Source organism: Antennarius striatus, chromosome 3 (genome assembly GCF_040054535.1).
Source record: "Antennarius striatus isolate MH-2024 chromosome 3, ASM4005453v1, whole genome shotgun sequence".
In the NCBI taxonomy this organism is placed as follows: Eukaryota; Metazoa; Chordata; class Actinopteri; order Lophiiformes; family Antennariidae; genus Antennarius; species Antennarius striatus.
Window position 1 is genome coordinate 26001278 of NC_090778.1, and position 20093 is coordinate 26021370.

Consider the following 20093-nt stretch of genomic DNA (forward strand, 5'->3'; position numbering starts at 1 on the left):
ATTGTTACTTTTCTGTAATTTTGCTATGAAGTTATTGGTCTGGCCCCCCTTTAGACCAGATTAAGTTTTATGCGGCCTCCAGACCAAAATGAATTTGACACCCCTGGTGTAAACGTTGTGTTCAACATGACAGGAGGAGTGAAGCACAAATATTTCCTAACCGTTTTTCCTTTTTCAGGTTTATTTTGAACTCTCTCCTCTGTTTCTACTTGTTACTTTAGTTGATCATTTTAATTTGCTTCATTGCACATCGTCTTCTCAACATCAGATATACAATCAGACAAAGGTTTGTCTCTGAGTAGGTATTCACATGCAAGAAATGGGTTAAAAGTTCCTCCTTTGGTTTCCGCATTGATGAACTTCATGCACAACAGACAAAACAAGATGACAGATATAAAACACATGAGAAACAGAAAGACAAGAAAGAAACGGTGCCATATCAAACATTCCTCTGATTCTCTGCATTACTTGTTTCTACCTTTTCATGTTTACTTGAGGACCTAGCTTGGATCAGGACTTCTGCTTTGACTAGAGTCTTTTTTCTTATCAAAGTAGAAGTAAATGTACTTCTACTTGAGTACAGTATGTGTGCTTTATGGTGGGATTTGCTCTTTAACCTATAGAGTAATTGCCTCCATGTGCGTCGCTCTTCTGGGGTTGTGGTCATGTCTTTTGCACACAGACACACTTTTCAACTCCTCCCCTCTGCCTTCAGCTGGTCTGATTAGAGCCAATACTATCTTGGGCAACCTGCACAGAGAGAGAGAGAGAGAGAAAGAGAAAGCAAGAGAGAGAGAGCAAAAGAAAGAGTGGACAGCCACTTTGGTGCACTCTGGTGGTTCCTTCATCAGCGTCACTGTGGCTTGATCTCCAATGGTCCAACTGTGGCATTCAGCAAAAAAAACAAAACAGCCAAGTCCTCCGATCCCAGTGGATGGATTTAAACGGATACAGCCGGGTTGTCTTCTCAAAAACTTTTTTATTTCACTTAATGTATTCCAGATTCCTAAAAAGTGCTTCAACTGTGTGAAATAATACTGTCTGGATTGAGCCTTTTGGGGAAAATGTCATTACCTACATCAGGAGAACTTCTAAAATGATCTTTGGGATATGGAGCTGCCTGTTGGATGCTGCCAAGAGTCATGAGGGCTGAAATGTAAGCAGGAACTGCATAGTAACTCAAAAAAACTGTTGTTTATCAAGGAGGCATTTTAGTTTTATACATACGATGTTTGGAAGAAGCACAGATTTTTTGCCGTTGTTAAGTTTGACCTGAGAAAATCCTCAACCTCTTGTGACCGAGCTGAGCCAGTGAATAATGGATGGCATCCTGAACACTTCTCTATCCAATGTGGTAAATAGCACTGGACACTACTACGACGCAGCAGGACCTTGGAGCCTCATCATACTGGTTATCATCATTCTGACCACAGTGGTGGGAAACCTGCTGGTCATCATCGCCGTCGCTTGCACCTCACAGCTCCAGACAACCACAAACATTTTCATAATGTCGCTGGGCTGTGCGGACCTCATCATGGGGGTCTTTGTGGTGCCTCTAGGAGCCACCATTGTAGTAACGGGTAAATGGCACCTCAGCGACACATTCTGTGACTTCTGGACCTCTGTGGATGTCCTGTGTGTGACGGCGAGCATTGAGACTCTCTGTGTCATAGCGGTGGATCGATATATAGCCATCACCAGGCCACTCCGACATAAAGTTCTTCTCAGTAAGTGGCGCGCCAGGTTGATAGTGTGCTTAGTTTGGGTTGTGTCCTCTTTAATATCCTTCGTACCAATTATGAAAGGATTTTGGCGCGATGACGACCCTACAGCAAAGTTGTGCTACGATGACCCCGCCTGCTGCGACTTTGTGACCAACAGGGCCTTCGCTACCATATCCTCCATAGTGTCCTTTTACATTCCACTACTCATAATGATATTTGTGTATGCAAAAGTCTTTCTAATAGCCACGCATCAAGTTAAACTCATAGATAAGAGTCGGATGCGTTTCCAAAATGACAGTCCAACAGTGCATATACAAGTTGGGCCCTGCGTCGGAAACATCGTGCCGTTTGCAGGTTCAGGATCCAGCAACTGCAACAACGTGGTGCAGAAAAAGAGCGTAAAGAGGAGGCCGTCCAGGCTGATGCTCGTCAAAGAGCACAAGGCCCTCAAGACTTTGGGAATCATCATGGGGACCTTCACTGTTTGCTGGCTGCCTTTTTTCGTCGCCAATATCATCAATGCTTTCAACAGAGGCGTACCTTCCGAGAGGATCTTCAGACTGTTTAACTGGCTGGGGTACATCAACTCCGGCCTCAATCCCATCATCTACTGCAGGAGTCCGGAGTTTCGTACGGCCTTCAAGAACCTGCTGGGCTGCCCCTGGATGTCCACGCTGAAGCTCAATGCTTTCTACAAAGAGCTTCGGACTCGCTGCTCCTGCTTTTCATGGCAAGCCGAGTCAGGCATGCCTGGTTCTTTCCAAAAGACATCAGCCAGTAGGACTGAGGCCAACCTGGCTTGTACTCCAGGAAGTAGCCAAAGTATGGAGGCTTCCCCGAGTCCTCTGGAGTCCAACGGCAGCACACAGTTCAATATCTTTTCAGAACCAGAAGAGTAAGAGTAAGTTCATGGATATTTAATGTTATATTTCACCTTGCCTTTACTTTTGCCTATTAAATGAATACTCTTCACGATATTACATCATTCAACTTATGTCTCAAGCTAAATATAGATTTGTATGACATTCCATCATGCAACATCTATGCAGCTCATTCACATTGTAAAGCAGTAGTGTGCGGATTCCCCTGATAAATCAGTGGCGAGGAGAACTTCTTTGACACAGGCGATACACATCTTTATTTTTTTTCCCACGCAATTCTCAAAAGGTCGCCGCCAAGATCTGATAGAATAATGTCAACAAGGATATTCAAGCCTCCAGAGATGAACTGCATCTAGTTAACAAACATTCTGAATGCAGTAAGGAGAATTCAGTCAACAACAAAAAAAAAAATATAACCGTGAGCATCTTCTCTCTCCTCCTCAGACTTTAAATTGATCGTATATGACAGAAATTGGGTTTTAGCTGGGCGTGACGATGATTAAAGTGGACTAGATGTCTGCTTTGATGTCTGTTAGAAACAACTGGTTCACAACTTTACTCGTTTATGTTATTCATGTGTCTCATAATGTGAGTCTCTGACCATGAAAACCTACCCCTTACAATCGTACAATCACCAAATGAAAAATGAGCCAATCAGACAGAAGCAGCACAGGACAGGGACAGCGTTGCCATGGCAACATTCAAAAGAAATAAATTCCATGTCCATGGCGGATAAGAGTCCAAATCACCTGTTTCAGTCATCCTGTTCACAAACAAACAAACAAACAAACAAACAAACAAACAAACAAACAAACAAAACAGCATCTCACAAAGCATCATTCAGTGGTCACATTAGTGGAAGTTAGAAAATCCTCATTATTTGCAAATTTAGAGCTGGTTAATTTTAAGTGAAATACATTCTTCAATGCCAAATACATGTTTTACTTTGACATGACAAAATAACTGGAAATATTTTTTGATGTTTACAAAATGATTGTCTATCACCAAAAAAAAAGCATTTTTCTCTTTTAAGGCAGTATAAACGTCAAGACATCTTTTACATCAATATCAGATTTATTAATTGTAATCCACCTTGGCCTGTAATAAATTTAAAGTTTATTTTTACATACCCATGCTTTTAAGACATTAATCAATAATAATCAAAATAAATCTTTTCTGAAGCATTGTCTGCTGTTATGCAGTAATGTGGATCACTTTTTGATCCGTGTTCGTTGTGATTACTCTTTGAATCCAGATGAAAGATATATTAATGGCTGGCCACAGTTTGAGTGCACATTGCTTTTACCTGTTTGATTGAGAATGCATATTGTTCATCTTATCGAAAAATGCTTTCCCACAATGGTTAAATTCACCACTTGTGTAAAATCATTGGACATCTTCAAAATGATGTTTTCAAAGAACTTCTTGGTTCTTTTTTGGGACATTTCTAAGAATTGGTTTGTCTCTATCTGTCAGTGGGCCCCAGTGGGCCCTGCCCAACACCCCCTACAGCAGATAAATCATTATCACTTATGCACAAGGCTTCCCCCACAGCAGGAGAGGCTGTTTACGAGAGCGGGAGCTAATGAGAACACCCTCGTCAACAGAGGTGAACAGGGGCCGCAAAGGTTGAACATCCAAGGAAACCTTCAAAAACTGTTCGAAGTTCAACTTCTAATAAGAACATTTTGATCTTGTTATCAAGAATTCCACAAAAACTTTTAATTTAAGTTGTATAAAAGAATTAATTCCATGTGCTATTGAAGCATAACAGCTTGAATAGTCAAATATAAGAAATATTTTGAAAATCAAGGCTGTAACATTTATTTAAAAACAAAGTACATAAATCAAAAAGATTTCACAATACAAAAGGAATCTTCAGAATGCACGATAAAAAAAAAGAAAAGCTCAATTTATCACCACAAACAAATCGCACAATTAAAAGCACATTCGAACAAATTAAAGGTTTTAACTGCGATTATGTATGAAAAATCACATCATAGCTTGTTTACATGAATTTCTATAATATCCGCAGGAGGTTTTTAAACTTCTAAGTCCATAAAAGAAGCCATTGACTTCATTTGATTGATGTGCATCCAAATCTATATCATAGCTCATAAAATCTAACATCAATTTCATTTGACATGGCTCGACAGCCTTTGCCTTGCCAGTCATTTCACGTCAAACAGCTGTGTCACGAAGAATATTTGCAAACTCTGAGTACTTTTTTTTTTTTTTTTGCTGGTGTGATAACAAACACTTTTAGGGGTAAAAAATCGTCCTTGAAAGGACCGTTGAAGTGAGACCGGCCCTCAGGGGGTGATTCTGAGACTTTAATAAAGGAATATGAGAATCATTTGGACCATGAACTGTTGAGTCATTTCCAATAACACCGTGCCATCTGCTAGAGTCTGTGCACGCTTTGCTGTCGAGTTTCAGTATCTGTTTAATTAGCAATACAAAAGCATTAAAGCGGCACATTTCTATTAAACCCTGGGACAACAGTGGGTTTAGTTAAGATGATGTGCCCCACTGCTGATAAGCCCCCCCCTTTACCCCCACAGGAATGGTTACCAGGGACAGGTGCGCTTCATTGTGCAGAATGGTCAGTGTCAATAGTTTGTTTTCATGGAAATACATGCAGGCATATCACCGTGGCCCTTATCAACACCCACAGCAGCCTCCAGCTCCTGTCACGTATGCACTGTGTTAACAGATACACACTCCCAGCCCCACCCCCCACCGGCGGCGCTGCTAATTCCTCCCCCATCATCATTAATCAAGGTGTTACTGGCAATCAAAACAGAAGTGGAAGCAAATGCCAAAAGTTGTGTGCTTTTGTTGCCACAGAACGCCTCAGTGGTTTTTGTTTCTTCCTTTGTTCCTGTCAGACGCATAAGAACGGAAAACAATGGAAGACGATACAATATTTACTCTTTATTGTGATTTATTCTTATTTGTTTGATCTCGGTTATCTTAATAAGATTTAATTATTTGTATTAAGCTAGAAATATGGTGTATTTTGATGTAAGTATCAAACAAAGGATGACCTCTGTCGGGCCTTTTCGTTTCTTCAGTCATAACAACGGAGCTATGCATCATTCCATCCAAGAATCCATCGAACAGCCTCTATAAATAAACCGGCTGTTTGTCGTATATTACAAGACATTCCGCCCGACTGTTACTTTTGTCATCTTGCCATACTTTCTGTATTTTTATCACTGTCTCTCTGACAATCACTGCTCTTCAGAAACCAGTCTGATTTGAAATACTGGTAATTTTCCAGTCAGGGTTGAACATTTAAAATACAAGACAGCCTTTTTGAATCTGAGTATGACATTAAATGTCAGATTGAAGTTGTGGGTTTGAATCCCTCTGTGTGGACCGTTTCAGCTTGCTTGTCTGTTTGTCAGCAGGATTATGCAGAAGCTAAAGGACAGATTTGCATGACGTTTTTTTTATACATAGCAAATCCTGGAAGTGATTAAATACTGGAGATGATCCGGATTAAAATCTGGATCTGGGAATTTTTGGGGAAAATTGTTTCAAATTTTGAAAAGGGGCAGTTTCCATCACTTCTTTAATAATTTTTGAACAATGCAATGTTTGTAGCACAGATTTGAGAGCATCTGAAGCCAATTTGATTGGGTGAAAAAATATTTATTTACTTGAATATGATGATATTGTGTTTCCTGCTGTTGGTCCATTATCAAAAACACGGCTTTGAAATTTTTTTTCTTTTTAAAAAAACCTAAAATAAATACTCATTGTATACCTGCACAAGAAAGACTTTTATACAGTGCTTTTTTTTTTTTGACAATAAGTTTTGAACTGATTTTTTTCTGGATCAGGCTCCTTGAGTAGAAGCAAGTTGGTGTGGATAAAGGGTTTTATTGATTTATTTATTTATATAAGACTCCTACTATGGGAGCATATAGTATTATATTGACTGACATTCAAACAACAGTTCTATGAAGGATAGCATCATTTTTTTCCTGCGTCGTCACAATTTTCCTCCATATATTGAATGGGAATCCCTGCGTCTTGGTGCCTACAGATGGATTTAGAAACGCAGCCAAAGCACAGCAATAATATTCCTGCAGAGTCTGAGAACAACAAGGTCACAGCAGGGATGAGAGCTCAGAACAATATGATTACTACAGGAAACATGTTGCGTGCTGCAGCTGTGCTGTTGCATCACCATCGAAAGCATCCCGCAGAGACACATGGGAGAATCCGACTTCTCCGAACGTCAAGTGTGCTTTGGAGGAGGAGGATGCCATGTGGAATGCAGACACTAACGTGTTCAGGTTTTAGGTTGTACCGTCAGTCTGCAAATGTTTATCTGTGATGAACTAAAAAAAAATAAGGTAGACTAAACCAGGCATTAAGGGAAAGCACACTGAGACAGAGCAGAATAAATACTCAGTCGCTAACTCAATTCTTAGTGGCTCATTACTCCAAATGATTGTATAAGCACTTCTTTCATTCTAGCCGGCAGCACATGAGGATAGAGCTAAAAGAACATTGTGTTTCTGATGCTGGCATCGGGTTTATGAGTAGCTGTGTGTTACTGGAACAAACCGGGTCTTCATGCAGGCTAAATATGTACTGTAAGTGTGATCATCGCTATCCTCCCGGAGTACTCCTGTGTGAACGGATGCTTTGTTTGTTGCAAGAGCGTTAAATGTGGAAAGGAAGACGATTTAAACATTGTGCAATCAGCTTCTGCGCGAAATAAGTTGTGTGTTTCCCAGGAGTTTGAATTAGTGACAAGCATCTTACTGTGAGTTAAAGGGCTTTTTACCTCATGGAGCTGCTAATGTGCAGCAGGTTGCAGCTTTTGTGTGATTTGAAAGTTGCCTTGAAGGCTGATCTAATAAGAGTAGGATTCCACAGAGAGGATCATCGGGTGCGGGTCAAGAAAACCTGATGTTTTTATGGATGTTTTTTTTTGTTTTTTTTATTATCATGTCCAGTGAAACATGTCATTTCGAGCATTGTTCCCCCCAGCAGTCTGTTTACACAACTTCACACACAAATGTCCATAATGTGTGTTGAGTTATCTCGGAGCCAGATTGGTCCTGAGGCGGTGAGAAACAGGCAGCAGGGTAACGTCGAACATCCTGCTGGTGACTTCTGGGAAATGTCCAGGACTCTTACAAGCCTGTCGGATATCAGAACTAAGGAAATGTTTTAAAAAATCAGGCCAGTTCATGATTTTATATATGCTTTACTTTTTTTTTTTGCTTTGGTTCCACTAGCTTATTTGAGATTCATCATATTTAATTATATAAAAATACAGAAAAACAAAAACTGACAATAACTTTCTTCTTTATTTGGTTCTATATTTCTCTGCAGGCTATACTTCGTTTATGTGCAATAGCTGCGTTGCATCTGAAAGGTGTTTTTATCTTTTAATCTACCCAGCTTGGGGAAATTTGAGGTCAAATTTGTTCCAATTCAAACAAAAACTCCAAACAAGAGCAAAACTTTCTTCAACACTGTTTTACATTGACAGTTTGGCCGTTTCATCCCTTCTCAAATTCTTATTTTCTTATTCTTGGCGCTGACCTGACAACACTCAATATGTCGCAACAACAAGACCTCCAAACTGACCAGCATTTAGTTTTTAACACGTCCTGCATCCAAACCTGTCAAATACCGCCCATCAGTCGTCAGAGCCTCCGAGCTATGACTGTCGGCTTTGTCCTCTTTTGGAGCAGAAACACCGATCAACAATGACGATTTAGCAACGTCCAGTTAGGATCCAAAAACAAGCTGCTGAGAAACAGAGATTTGGATCGCTCATTTTGTCAGCCTGTTACAGTTAAGGCCTTGGATTTAGTTTAGGTGCCGAAACCATTTGGTTAGGTTAAGAATTTAGATTAAATTATGAATTTCTTAAAATTTATTAGTTATGCATCAGTGAATTAAGTCAATTAAAGATGAGGCAGCTCTGAATTACATTTACAAACGGGACCTGAACCCATGTCTAAATAGGAGTTGTGTTTTTCCACGTCTAACCACAAGAACAGGGACTTCTTTAACTACATTCGGGGGCTCCTCCAGAAAACACATTGGAGGAATGAATTGTTTGGAGCATGTCTGTAGTATGTTAGTCCATACTGAACCCCCAGCAGGGCCTAACCCCCCAATTTAATTCAATCAAGCCTTGTCCAAGTCAAACTGACTCTAATCATTATCGTCGAGGCAGATTTACTTCTGTGAGGATATAAATTTATACCTAATGGATCCAATCTGGATTTTTATTTGAATCTGTGAATTCCTCCCTGAGGAATCGAAGAAAATGTCAATAAACTCTTTATATTCCAATTTTTATAGAAAGAAAGAATTATTAAACCCTGCATCTACCACTTTATCCACATCTGCACCTCCTGCTTCTGGAAATCCGTTGAGTCGTTTTTGTGTAATCCTGCTGACAAACCAGCCGACTCACGGACATGGGCGTAAATGTCACCGCTTTGGCAGAGGATCAGAGGGAAAAGGAGCCGGGATGCAATTTTTCCATAGAAGAATCATCAGTGAACATTAAAAAAAAACAACTGTAAGATCAAACGCCGTCTATTGTCTTGGAGCTTTCTTATGTAGGCTGTTACGAGTCGAGAAAGATCCTATGGTGACACAAAGGAAAAACAGATTTCTATGAAGGGTTACCATAACAGTGGTCTACAGGGGAAGGGACGGGAGAAGGGGGAGGAGGGGGAGTCTCCCAGCGATGCACAAATGACTTCCAGGCAGCGATTTTTTTTAATTTTTAAACCCATAAATAAACCCAAATAATTCAGCTTCATGACTTCCACTGCTGTGTATTTCGCTTTCAGCCAGCGTTCCTCAGGTCCAGTTGATCAGTTCCACGTAAGAGATGATCAGCACTCTCTACACACACACACACACACACACACTCCTCAGTTATGTTGGGGTTCATAACAAGAAAGCTAACAAACTGCTGCTTTACATCCATAAAAACCCAGTGAGGAAATAAGACTACATTTAATTTAATAGAGAAGTAGGATTTTTATTTTAAATGACAAATAATATAAGATCCATTCATCACAGGCTATTGTCTTCATGTTTGAGGACTAACAGAACCTTAATGTCCTTCACCTTTTAAGACTCACCACGTCCATGACCCTCATGTGATATTTATTTCTCTTTCCAGCTTGCAGGAAAAGGATGGATGACTGTAAAATGTCAGGCTACTGAAAAAAAAAAACCCTTTCCGGCTGGTTCAGACAAAGAGGCCAACAGCTATGACTGAAGAGTTCAACTACGAACACACACACACACACACCTGGATGGGAGTCAGCTGATTCGGTCTGGACAGGAAGTCCAAGGTCTGGGAGTTCGGCTGCCCCTCGACGCGTCACGGCCCTTAAGGTGCCATCCAAACGCTGTTTGAAGGAGACCAGCCTTTTATTCCTGCACCTTCCGCACTTTTTTTTTTTTTAGTGTTTTAGTTAAAGTTTGGACAGTATGTGGTTTCAAAGAGGAAAAGCTTTAGAGTTTTGTACAGTATATTACCTGGTAAGTTATCTATTTATGATGCAAAAGGCAAAAGTTCTCTCAACTAATGAGGTCATAATTCCTTTACTGTTCACTTCCAAACTCCTCAGAATGTTGTCATTCAAATATCCTTTTCCAGTGTTTTCAGTCAAACTCTCTCTGTTTCCAGCCGGGACACGGATTTTACACACACTATGTTCATTTCTTCAATCCCATTTTGCACCATGACAACAGGGAAGGTTGTTTTCTGATGGTCTGGCTGCTCAAATCTGGACAAATCAACTATAATTCCACTCATTGCAGAAGGTTCACTATTACAAAGTGCAGGTAGCCATAGCAAAGCACTTCCAGTCGCGTTATCTGTGAGCTCTGTTCTTATTTTCCTTTTCTAATTGGCCATTTTAAGAGTACAGACTGAAATGTTCAAATGTGCCAAAGTAATGGATTTAAAGGAGGAAACGCAGCATCCGCTTCATCCATTACTTAATGTCGGGACTCTGTGTTGTGCATTACTTAAATTCATCTGCCTCAATGAGAAATAAAACATCATAAAACTCTGTAATGCTGCTCATGTGTGCTCTGTGTGTAAAAAAAAAAAAAAAAAAGTTTTGCAAGTGTCCAATATATTTACAGATCATTTTGATGTTTTTAAACACCAAAAGTTAGGATCAAAAGTTCAAACTCAAACGTTGAGGTTGGAGTGGCCGATCAGTCGATCCTGACAGGAATCAATCACTGCTGGAGAATTCGTGACACGTGAAAACAAACCTGTATTAGCTGCATTTCGTTTCAGACGGTGCGCCCGACGCTTCCAGAGGATCAAGAGTTTAACCGAAGTGGAATCAGCTGATTCCTGTGAGGGTGCTAGACTGAAGTCAAATCTAAATGTTTTTTTAGGAAAAGATGACAACAAATAGTGAAAGAGATGAATTGGATGACATGAAGAAGTGGAACCTTTATTCTCTCTTCTCCTGATTCCTGAGCCGACGTCTCGTCCTGAGCCGTGTGTGCCGGATCATTTTCAGTTCAGATATTTTCGGGATGTGGAGTGTTTTCAACTTAAAAAGAAAGTCCTGGGACACCAAATTGAATCTTCAGTGCTCTTAGGGGCCCCTAGATCCAATTGGGTCAATTAGTTAGATCACATGTGTCAAACTGAAGGCTCGGGGGCCAAATGTGGCCCGCCACATCATCTTATGTGGCCCGTAAGAGCATAAAAGTCACAGTGTCTAAAAATAAATAGGTCAAAAGTTTGCTTTGACCAAAACTACATTTCCCACAATGCAGTAATTCGGCCTGTTTTAACTTTGAAAAAACCATTTTGAACAAAGTTAATGACCTAAATTGTGTTTGATGTTATTTTTCTTTATTCTCTTGGATAGTTTGATCCTTGATTGATGGAGTTCTGTGGGTTTAATAACCTGACAAAATAAAAGAGTTTATGATATAACAGAAAAACAAACATAGTTTTTCTCTGTAACTAATGGTCATAACTTAAATAAGTAGTAAATCCAGTAGATATATTTGTTACATTTATTTTTACATTACATTGAGTTACATTTATACATTTATTATAAGTTACATCTGATCCTTTTGGAACAGCCATTATGCTGATGCCCTCGGTGAAAATAAGTTTGACACCCCCCCCCTGAATTAGATGATGCTGGTGACATGGTAGCGCTCCTCTGATGTGGGTTCAGCATCATCTTCCTCACTGATTGTTTCCTTATATCCCCCCCATAGAAAGACCTACACGAGGCCCCGACCCTGGGGTCAGAATCAGCAGTGGTTCCACACCTGGTCTCATCTTTGTGTCATTTTCTTGCTCCCATAGATGACAGGGTAAACACCACCTGAACGTCAGTCAACTCACTGAAATGGGGGTGATGTGTGTGTGTGGGTGGGGGGGTGCAATAAGTGACCACAGCTGAGGTGGATGGAGTGTTGTCTCTTCAGGGAAATGGAAAGCAGCCTTTGCCATCAATGTAGAGATGTTTCATAATCACACAAGGAGCAGCCCATCACAGAAAGGGCGGATGCATACATCTCTGCCAAGGCTGTGCACAGCGGCGTTCGATGCTTTTAGAAAGGGATGTAATTCTCTGTCATGATGAAAAGACTCCGCACATTATAATGCGATGGGGTAAACAGTCGGCTGTCGAGGAGCTTTCAGAGGCGCGGAGCAGAGGGACGTTGATGAGGAGGGCGTCTTTGAAGGTGCGTGGTTTGGCCATCTACTGCCATCTAGTGCACTTATTGTCGACCGTCAGCTTCAGGGAGGAAACAAGCTGCTTTTCTCTTCCATTATAATTCATTCTTCCTTGGAACAAGCTGGGATCTGATGTTCCATTTCCCAGACTGAGAGCTTCTCATTTAGTAAGATGCCGCAAAACTAAAGGGAATTGGAGAAGGAAGAGGGAAATTTAGTTTCCAAAAATAATATTCCTGGAAACCCTAAAATATGCTAGGATTAAAACAAACTAAAACACTCATTGGATTAAACGTTTTCTCTTCACTTGCCCCCAGAGTCGTTGTGTTTGATTAATTTAAGGAGGCTGTGGAACATTTGAAGGTGCAGATCAAACCCAAATGAGCAGCACAGACTCCTGGTTGAGCCCATTGCTTGTTGGTTTAAGAGGCTGAGGCAAACTGATCATTTGATTTCAGGCTACCCAATACGATGATTGTACCTCCCTGCGATGTCGAAAGTGAACTCCTCAGACCCACAAATTAGCTTGTGACAATCATCCATTACTGTTGCCACGGTGACTGCATCCAAATACGTGTTGTATCCTGGCAACAGTGGCTAAACAAAAGGCTGGGGGGATCATTTTGTACCCAGCCTGGCTGGTTCATCAGGGCTGGGTACAAAATGAACCGACCCGACAGCAGCATGGATGAAAGAGGGGTCAACCCAAACGTGGAGCCGGGAGGTCACGTCTCTGTGTTCCCCAGGACTCACGCTGCAGCGGTGAGTCCTGGATCAAGGCTGCTGTCTGCCTTCCAGAAAGACAATCACGCCAGGAAAGTGTACCTGGCAGGGAGAGGTGAGTCCAGCGCTCCTCTTTTTTTTTTTTTTGTGACAGATTATTCAAAAGAACATGTCTAGTTTCACAACCAGGAAGCAGAGGGAGATGTTTTCCAGCTCCAGTGTGTTTTTATAGAACTTGTGCATCTAAACATATCAATAAAGGCTGCAGCTTTCGTGAATATAATCGTCTGCTTCACCAGATCAGGACATTAGAATAGATAACTGACACGTACAGTCCATCACTGAATTATTCAATGGAAATAATAATTCAATCTGACGAGGGGGTAGCCACACACGCGCAAACGACAAATTAAACAGTGACTTCGAGGTCCTCAAACATTCGCCCGGTTTGCTTCTCCTGGCTCGGAACAATCTGGGTGAACATCCTCTGATGACCCCTGATTCCCTCCCACGGTCCCAAAATGAAGATGCGAACAAACATCCTGTGTTGTGTGGCTTTCAGCAGGACAGATATCTTTCAGGACACAGAGCATTAAAGGTAATAACACCAGATATAGACATCACAGCTCACCAATTACAAAGCCTTAAATCCAAATGAGTCAGCATCACCTTCATGAGATGTAACATCCTGGATTGATCCTGGTTTGCGCGACTGAGCTCAGGCTAACAACCTCCGCCGCTGCTCGTCCTTTGTCCCCGCTAATGGCCTCATTAACCAGCAGCATCGCAGGAGATACGAGAATGCACAAAAATCAACGCCGCCTTCATTACTTCCTGTTGCATTTGTGCATTTTTCCCTAGGACCAGTGAGGTTTTTTTGACTCCCACTGACAACTTAACAAACAAGTGCAATCTGGACTTTTGCACAGTTGGCATGAGCTATTAGTTTTAATTGTTTTTAATGCAGAACTCAAATGAAACCACATCGACTGCAGCGCACGAACAAACTCTTCATAGATGTCATTAGTCTGATGTTGCAGCGTTGCTCTGCTTTCTTCTGAGACAGCAATTTCTAATAATAATTACCCATAAAGAAGATATAAGTGGTGAAATCAGCTAAAATGCACAGATTTAAAAGGCAACATGTCCATTTTAGATTGGACTTCTTAGAGCCTGGAGTCATTTTATTCTCTTTCCCACGTTTCTTTTCTGCCTCTACTTTTATATCTTGGTGATTATCTTATCGTTGGATGTTCTGCTGAACGGATCAAATGCAATAATTGTCTTTCACAGAGTATTACAGTGAGGAAGGGAAGACCTTTGAGCTGCGTCTTGTCGGGAAGATAAAGCAGCAGCTGGGCAGAGACCCCACACTCCGTCCAGGGTACCCACCTCCCCTCGGTCTGGCAGCGTTCGTCCGGAGGGCCACGGAGGCCGCTTTGGGGAGGAGCTCTCGGATTATATTAGAGAACCGGGTAATTTCTGCTGCACACAGTTATGTATTACAACTGATCATAGGTTATTGATCATTAATACCTTTACCTCTCTCTGTTTCCCGACTTTCGTTGCAGGTGCTCGGTGTCCAGACTCCTGGTTTCACGGCTGCTGTCCGCCTCGGAGCGGAGCTCTTCAGAAACTGGTACAGCGAGCAAGACGCCTGGTGTGGGCCGGTTTACCTCTCTTCCCCCTGCGATGGTAAATAAAACTTCTTTTTCTTCTTTTTAATTGCTTTTAAAATGCACAATTTTATGCTTTTAAAAAATGACAGTGCACCATTAGATAATCAGATGCGCCCACAATGTGCTGTAGAGACGGATGACGTGTGCTCACAGTGGCTTGTATCTATGGAAACATGAGTTGTACGCTCATTGATTGTTAAGGTGTACCTACACCAGCAACTAGTATAAGAACCAGAGGTCGTTTAAACTGTCTCAACAAGTTTCATGGAGATCCAACAAGTAGGTTTTTTTTGTAATCTAAAGAAAACAGACAACATCCACATTCTTTTTGTACTGCCCTCTCCTGGCCGGTGATAACGTCTCCACCCAGAGGTAGCTGCATGGCGTCTTTACCTGCATGCTAACACCAGCTTCCCTGGTCCTGTTGACACTTCACACCACAGCTAATCTGTCTTGGAGGTGGGGGCTCTGTGCTTATGTTAGTTTGCTGTTTTTTATTGAAGCAGAAACAGGCCAGGCACTCGGGTTCAGGGGTAGTTTTGTCTTGATCCTCGCTGCAGAGTCGTTGGCTGGAATCTTCCAGGCTGCAGGGGTCCCAGATATCCGTCAGTACTTTTACTGGGATGAATCTCAGCACGGAGTTTGTCTGGAGAAGCTCCTGGAGGATTTGGAGAAGGCTCCGGAGCAAAGTGTCGTGGTCCTGTCTGCGTCTGCCCATTACCCCACCGGAGCAGACCTCTCTCAGGGTCAGTGGGCACTGATTACACAGCTCATGAAGGTAAATCACATGCACAGTCATGCTCTCTATTAAAAACTAAAATTAGCGATAATTAGTAGTTCTTCGCTTCTAATTTAATCACCGTTGTCACAGAGGCGGAAGCTGTTCCCGTTCCTGCTGCTGCCGGCTCAGGCCCTCGGGTCTGGGGAGCTGGAGCTGGACTCGTGGCCCGTCAGGTTCTGTGCTTCACAGGGGATGGAGCTCCTATGTGCTCAGTCCTTCTCCCACTGCTTTGGGATATATGGTGAGGAATACGCTAAGAAAGACTCTCGTTTGAAAGATGTACTGTTGTGACACATCTTGAGAAAGCATAAAGGTCACATCTGTCATTAATGCAAGAAAAACCTTGAGAACAAAAGAACATGAAGTAAAGTTCCAGCCATGGATGAAAGATGTCCTCCACATTTACACGAATGTCTCTGAGAAATGTTCACACATCCAAGCATCGCCCTTCTCTCTCAGCGTCTAACCTCAAACTATCAGGTCAGGAAAATTCAGGAGCTGTTTTGAGTCAATTTCAACTAAATTGTCTTTTTTTATAGTAAGAAAATGTTTGCCTCATGTGCAGCACGTAAAAGCATGATGTTATAATGGCTCTATTCCAATCCGGCTTCTAAGAAAGCTGCATTTAGGACAATCTTTCTTGCGGCTTTCACAAAGATGTAGGTGTAAAAAATAATTACTTTAATCTTCTGCTAACCGTAAGAGGTAACAGAAAATTGACGTCTCAAGTTTCAGTATTTTCTGGTTTGCCTTATTTGGGGGTTGAGCTATTTTACTGGGAAAGATGAATTTCAGCAAACCATGGCAGCAGAGACTTCCAGCAAAGTTGAGCTTCTTGTACAGCGTGCCTGTGTGGAATTGGAACAAAATTCAATCAGATTCACCTTCTTTCCACCAGGCGAGGCCGTCGGTCACCTCCTCTGCGTGTTAAATCAGAACTCCCTCTGGTTATCTGTGCGAGCTGACAAAATAGTCAGATCGCTGTGGGCCCAGGCCTCTACAGGAGGAGCACAAGTTGTCGCCACGGTGCTCAGCAACCCGGCCCACCTGGTGGAATGGTGAGTCACGCTTCATGCAAGGGAATAACTCAGCATCCGCGATGGTTTGGGCTGCATCTGCTTTGGCAGAGGCCAACAGATAAGTGTGTAAATGGGGCAAAATCTCACTGGATGTGTCGGATTTTGCTCAATTTTCCACCAACATAATGATGGGGTATTATTGTCTTTCCCAGGCGAGGTGAAGTAAAGCACATTGTCAGGAGATGCATGTTGATCAGGAACATTTTGAGAGAACGGCTGAGGCTTTTAGGAGCTCCAGGCTGCTGGGACCACCTGACTCACCAGCGTGGACTCTACTGCTGTACGGGTTTGAATGGTGAGTCGAAAAGCAGCGGTTTCCATTGCGGAGAACATTATTTGAATAAACTGTGAGGTAACACATGCATGGAGCTGAATAGAGCCTCATCTCTGACTGGTAGCAGCTAGCTATCATTCAAAGCAGGCTGTTACTTAGAGTATATATTAATATATACAGCCTGCCTCAAGTGGCCACATTAGGAACTGCAGCTTTTGACCCTTATTTTTTCACACCTGAATAATAGTTTTTTTCCCCCCCTGTTTTTTGAAGCTGTTTCTGATAACCTCAAAAAAAAAAAAAAGGAAAGACTTTTACAGCACAGTATCATCAACTGAGGCCTGACATTGGGTCTTTCAAGATTATAAAAGATAATAGCCTGTGCCTGCTGCTATTTATTTCTAGTTTTAAAATGTATTTGCCTCGCTGCCCCCATTTTAATCTTAATCTGGATCCAGTGGTAAATTTTCAGATTTGACTGTTTGATATTCAATGGTGGAGATCTTTTTTAATTAGGTTGACTAAATCTATGAAGTTAGAGTAATATCTGATATCCTTTCACTGTATTTCCTGTTTTTGTCGTCTTCAGGACAGCAGGTGGAATTTCTGTTGAAGGAGAGACACGTCTACCTGCTCCCCGGTGGCTGCCTGAACATCAGCGCGATTAATAGTCATAACTTGGATTACATAAGCGAGTCCATCCATCTGGCTCTGACCACTTCTCTCTGACAACGGAGTTTTTGATCAGTAATGGAAATCTGTATCTGAAGAGCTTTTTGAGTCTGATGAAAGAGAAATTCTACCTGTCAGAGTTACTGAAATAAAAACACAAGAACAGATTAGAAATATGCAGAATAGACGAACGCAGAATGATGTGTGTTATACGACTGGATGATGATTATTGATGCATTCATGTGTGTAGTCCTTTAATGTTACACATGTGAAGATGGAGCTAACTCCTAAAGATTATATTACCTGCTTTGGGTCATTTGTGGTGTTTGGTTTTTTTTTTTCTTTCTCACTATTTTTCTCCATAACATGTCATTTAAATGAATAATCTGAAAATCTCAGGGACTTCTATCATGCATCTGTCCAGAAACACGAAAATCATTCATGTTTATTTCACTAAAAACAGAAACAGAAGCATAAGATGCATCCTTTGCAGCTTTTTTTTTTTTTTTAATTTCATCGTCACGCCATCGCTGTGAATGCACAAGGTTAGCTTTAATGGAGAATATGACCTCGCTCTTTTTATTCCAGTGACCGCAGGTGAGCACTGGTGATAATCAGCATCCACTGTCACTCGTGTCTGAGCCATTAGTCGCCATTGAAGCCCTTTCATTTGATCTGAGCTTACATGTAGATGTTATTATCATGTGAAGGCTTTAAGTCCTGGACCTAATTGAGGATAAGTTGTTTCTTTACATTTACAGTCCAATGTTGCTCCTATAGTCATCTTGGCTGCTTTACCTTTCAGTGAATACTGCAATTTCTAGACATTGTATTTGGATTTATAAAGAAAAAAAAAACTTTATTCTAAAGAATTATTCTAAAAAATAAACACCCAACTTGTATAATATTTAAAAAAATACAAACAATATTTTAAGGATTAGCAATTTCGAATTGCTAATCAAAGTTCTCCCGAACAAACACCGATGAGACACAACATGATCGTGCAAATCTTTCTTTTCGGTATATATGTATGAATGTTAATAAGCAAACAAATAAAAACATACTGGTAACATCATAATAAATAAGAAACAAATTGTTATTTGGTCTTTAAAGTAATTTTAAAAAGATTTATATACACCTGTGACAATTTAACCCTTAACAAAGAGGCTTGTTGCAAAGTGGCGCACATTTTTTTTGCTAAATTTAATTTGTCTATTCTTTGGATTTGACTAAAAAAACTGTTGATGTCACCTGCAGACTTAATCCAGACTAAAACAAGACGATGTACTGATGTTAACACGGATGTCAAAGGATTCTCGTCACGTTCTGGGATTTTTAAAAAAAAAAAAAATTGCTCATTGATTTTTCTTCCTGTCTGAGCTGATCTTTAAACTCTCACTAGATGCCAATTGAAGCAGAAAATGTTTGGCTATGGGTAAGCAGCTGTGGAATAGCCTTTCGATACCCCAGGGTTCAGTAGGAATGATCTCCAGCTCGGTGCTTTAGTGCAGTCAGTCAGAAAAATGAACCATTATTACAGTGAGAATGAAAGTGACTGTCAGATTATTCACTGGAATCAATAATTCAACTCAAGGGGAGTAAAAACTACACAGAAATGATTTGAAAACAGTCACTCTCTATTAAATCTAGCCACTCATGTCTGCCATTCATCTAAATGTAGCCTCTCGACAGGAGCTGAAATCCTTTTAGGTCAGAAATACAGTGTCTAATATGTGAAATGATTGATGAAGCCACGGTGAAGCTGTGCTGTTGAGAATTACTTGCTGCATTTTGTTAAAATTGTCTTTACATTTGCAGAGAAATTTGATTCATCCTCAGGAATTTCAATAAAAATCAGCTGCCGCCACGGTGACTGATAATTGCGGTTATCAACCTGCATTCTGTGTCGACTTTCAATCCAAGAGATTGTTAAACTGTCCACAAACCTTGAATGACAAAAGAGTTTCAAATCAATAGTCAATGAAATGAATGACATCTAGCAGGATAATTATCCCCAGGAGAAATAAAGACATCTCTGAAGTGATGTGCAGGGAAATAATACAAGCTCAAATCACACAAAGAGAGTAGAAAAGCGATAGAGTAGGGGTAACCTTGACAACGCCTGCTATTGGATGACAACAATTACTTCCATTAATTAGTGTGGAAATGAATCCATGGTAAACATCGAGGGAGTTATTCTGATTTGCATTTCTTGAAATGATTTTTCTCACTTTTCAAAAGTCTAATTATTTTCCCACCATCGAGGCTTCTTTCGCCCTCAGAATGACTTTGTCGCCACCGTCTTTAAGACGATGAACATAAGGATGGTTTCTGCTGATGATTCCATCTGGGAACAAACTGTGAGGTCTGTGCTAAATTCTCCCACATGTGTGTTTGTCAGATACTCACAATCCGGGTGCAACAATCAGCTGGAACACCCCCCAAAAAAAATAAAAAAAATAAATATATATATATATCTACCTGTTGCTCCACATGTGAGAAATTAGATCCTTTGACCCTTTCCTTCCCTTACAGGATCATAAA

At 41.0% G+C, this 20093-nt stretch overlaps 2 protein-coding genes across 3 annotated transcripts; both read left to right on the top strand.

The window, feature by feature from the left end:
- The first annotated feature begins 441 nt into the window (after positions 1-441).
- Positions 442-10710, top strand: adrb3a (adrenoceptor beta 3a). 2 transcript variants are annotated; one of them, XM_068311676.1, is made up of 2 exons: positions 442-2625; positions 8951-9770. In XM_068311676.1, the coding sequence occupies exon 1, from the start codon at positions 1319-1321 to the stop codon at positions 2621-2623; it is 1305 nt and encodes a 434-aa protein (XP_068167777.1). In that variant the 5' UTR covers positions 442-1318; the 3' UTR covers positions 2624-2625; positions 8951-9770. The 2 variants fall into 2 exon arrangements, with proteins under 2 accessions (XP_068167777.1, XP_068167776.1); XM_068311675.1 differs by lacking the exon at positions 8951-9770 and adding an exon at positions 9789-10710 and having other exon boundaries at positions 453-2625.
- Positions 10711-11306: 596 nt separating this feature from the next.
- got1l1 (glutamic-oxaloacetic transaminase 1 like 1) lies at positions 11307-18222 on the top strand. The gene is made up of 9 exons (XM_068310833.1): positions 11307-11337; positions 12284-12349; positions 14358-14539; positions 14636-14759; positions 15304-15521; positions 15615-15765; positions 16423-16582; positions 16756-16898; positions 17467-18222. The coding sequence occupies exons 1-9, from the start codon at positions 11307-11309 to the stop codon at positions 17604-17606; spliced, it is 1215 nt and encodes a 404-aa protein (XP_068166934.1). The 3' UTR covers positions 17607-18222.
- The last annotated feature ends 1871 nt before the right edge of the window (positions 18223-20093 follow it).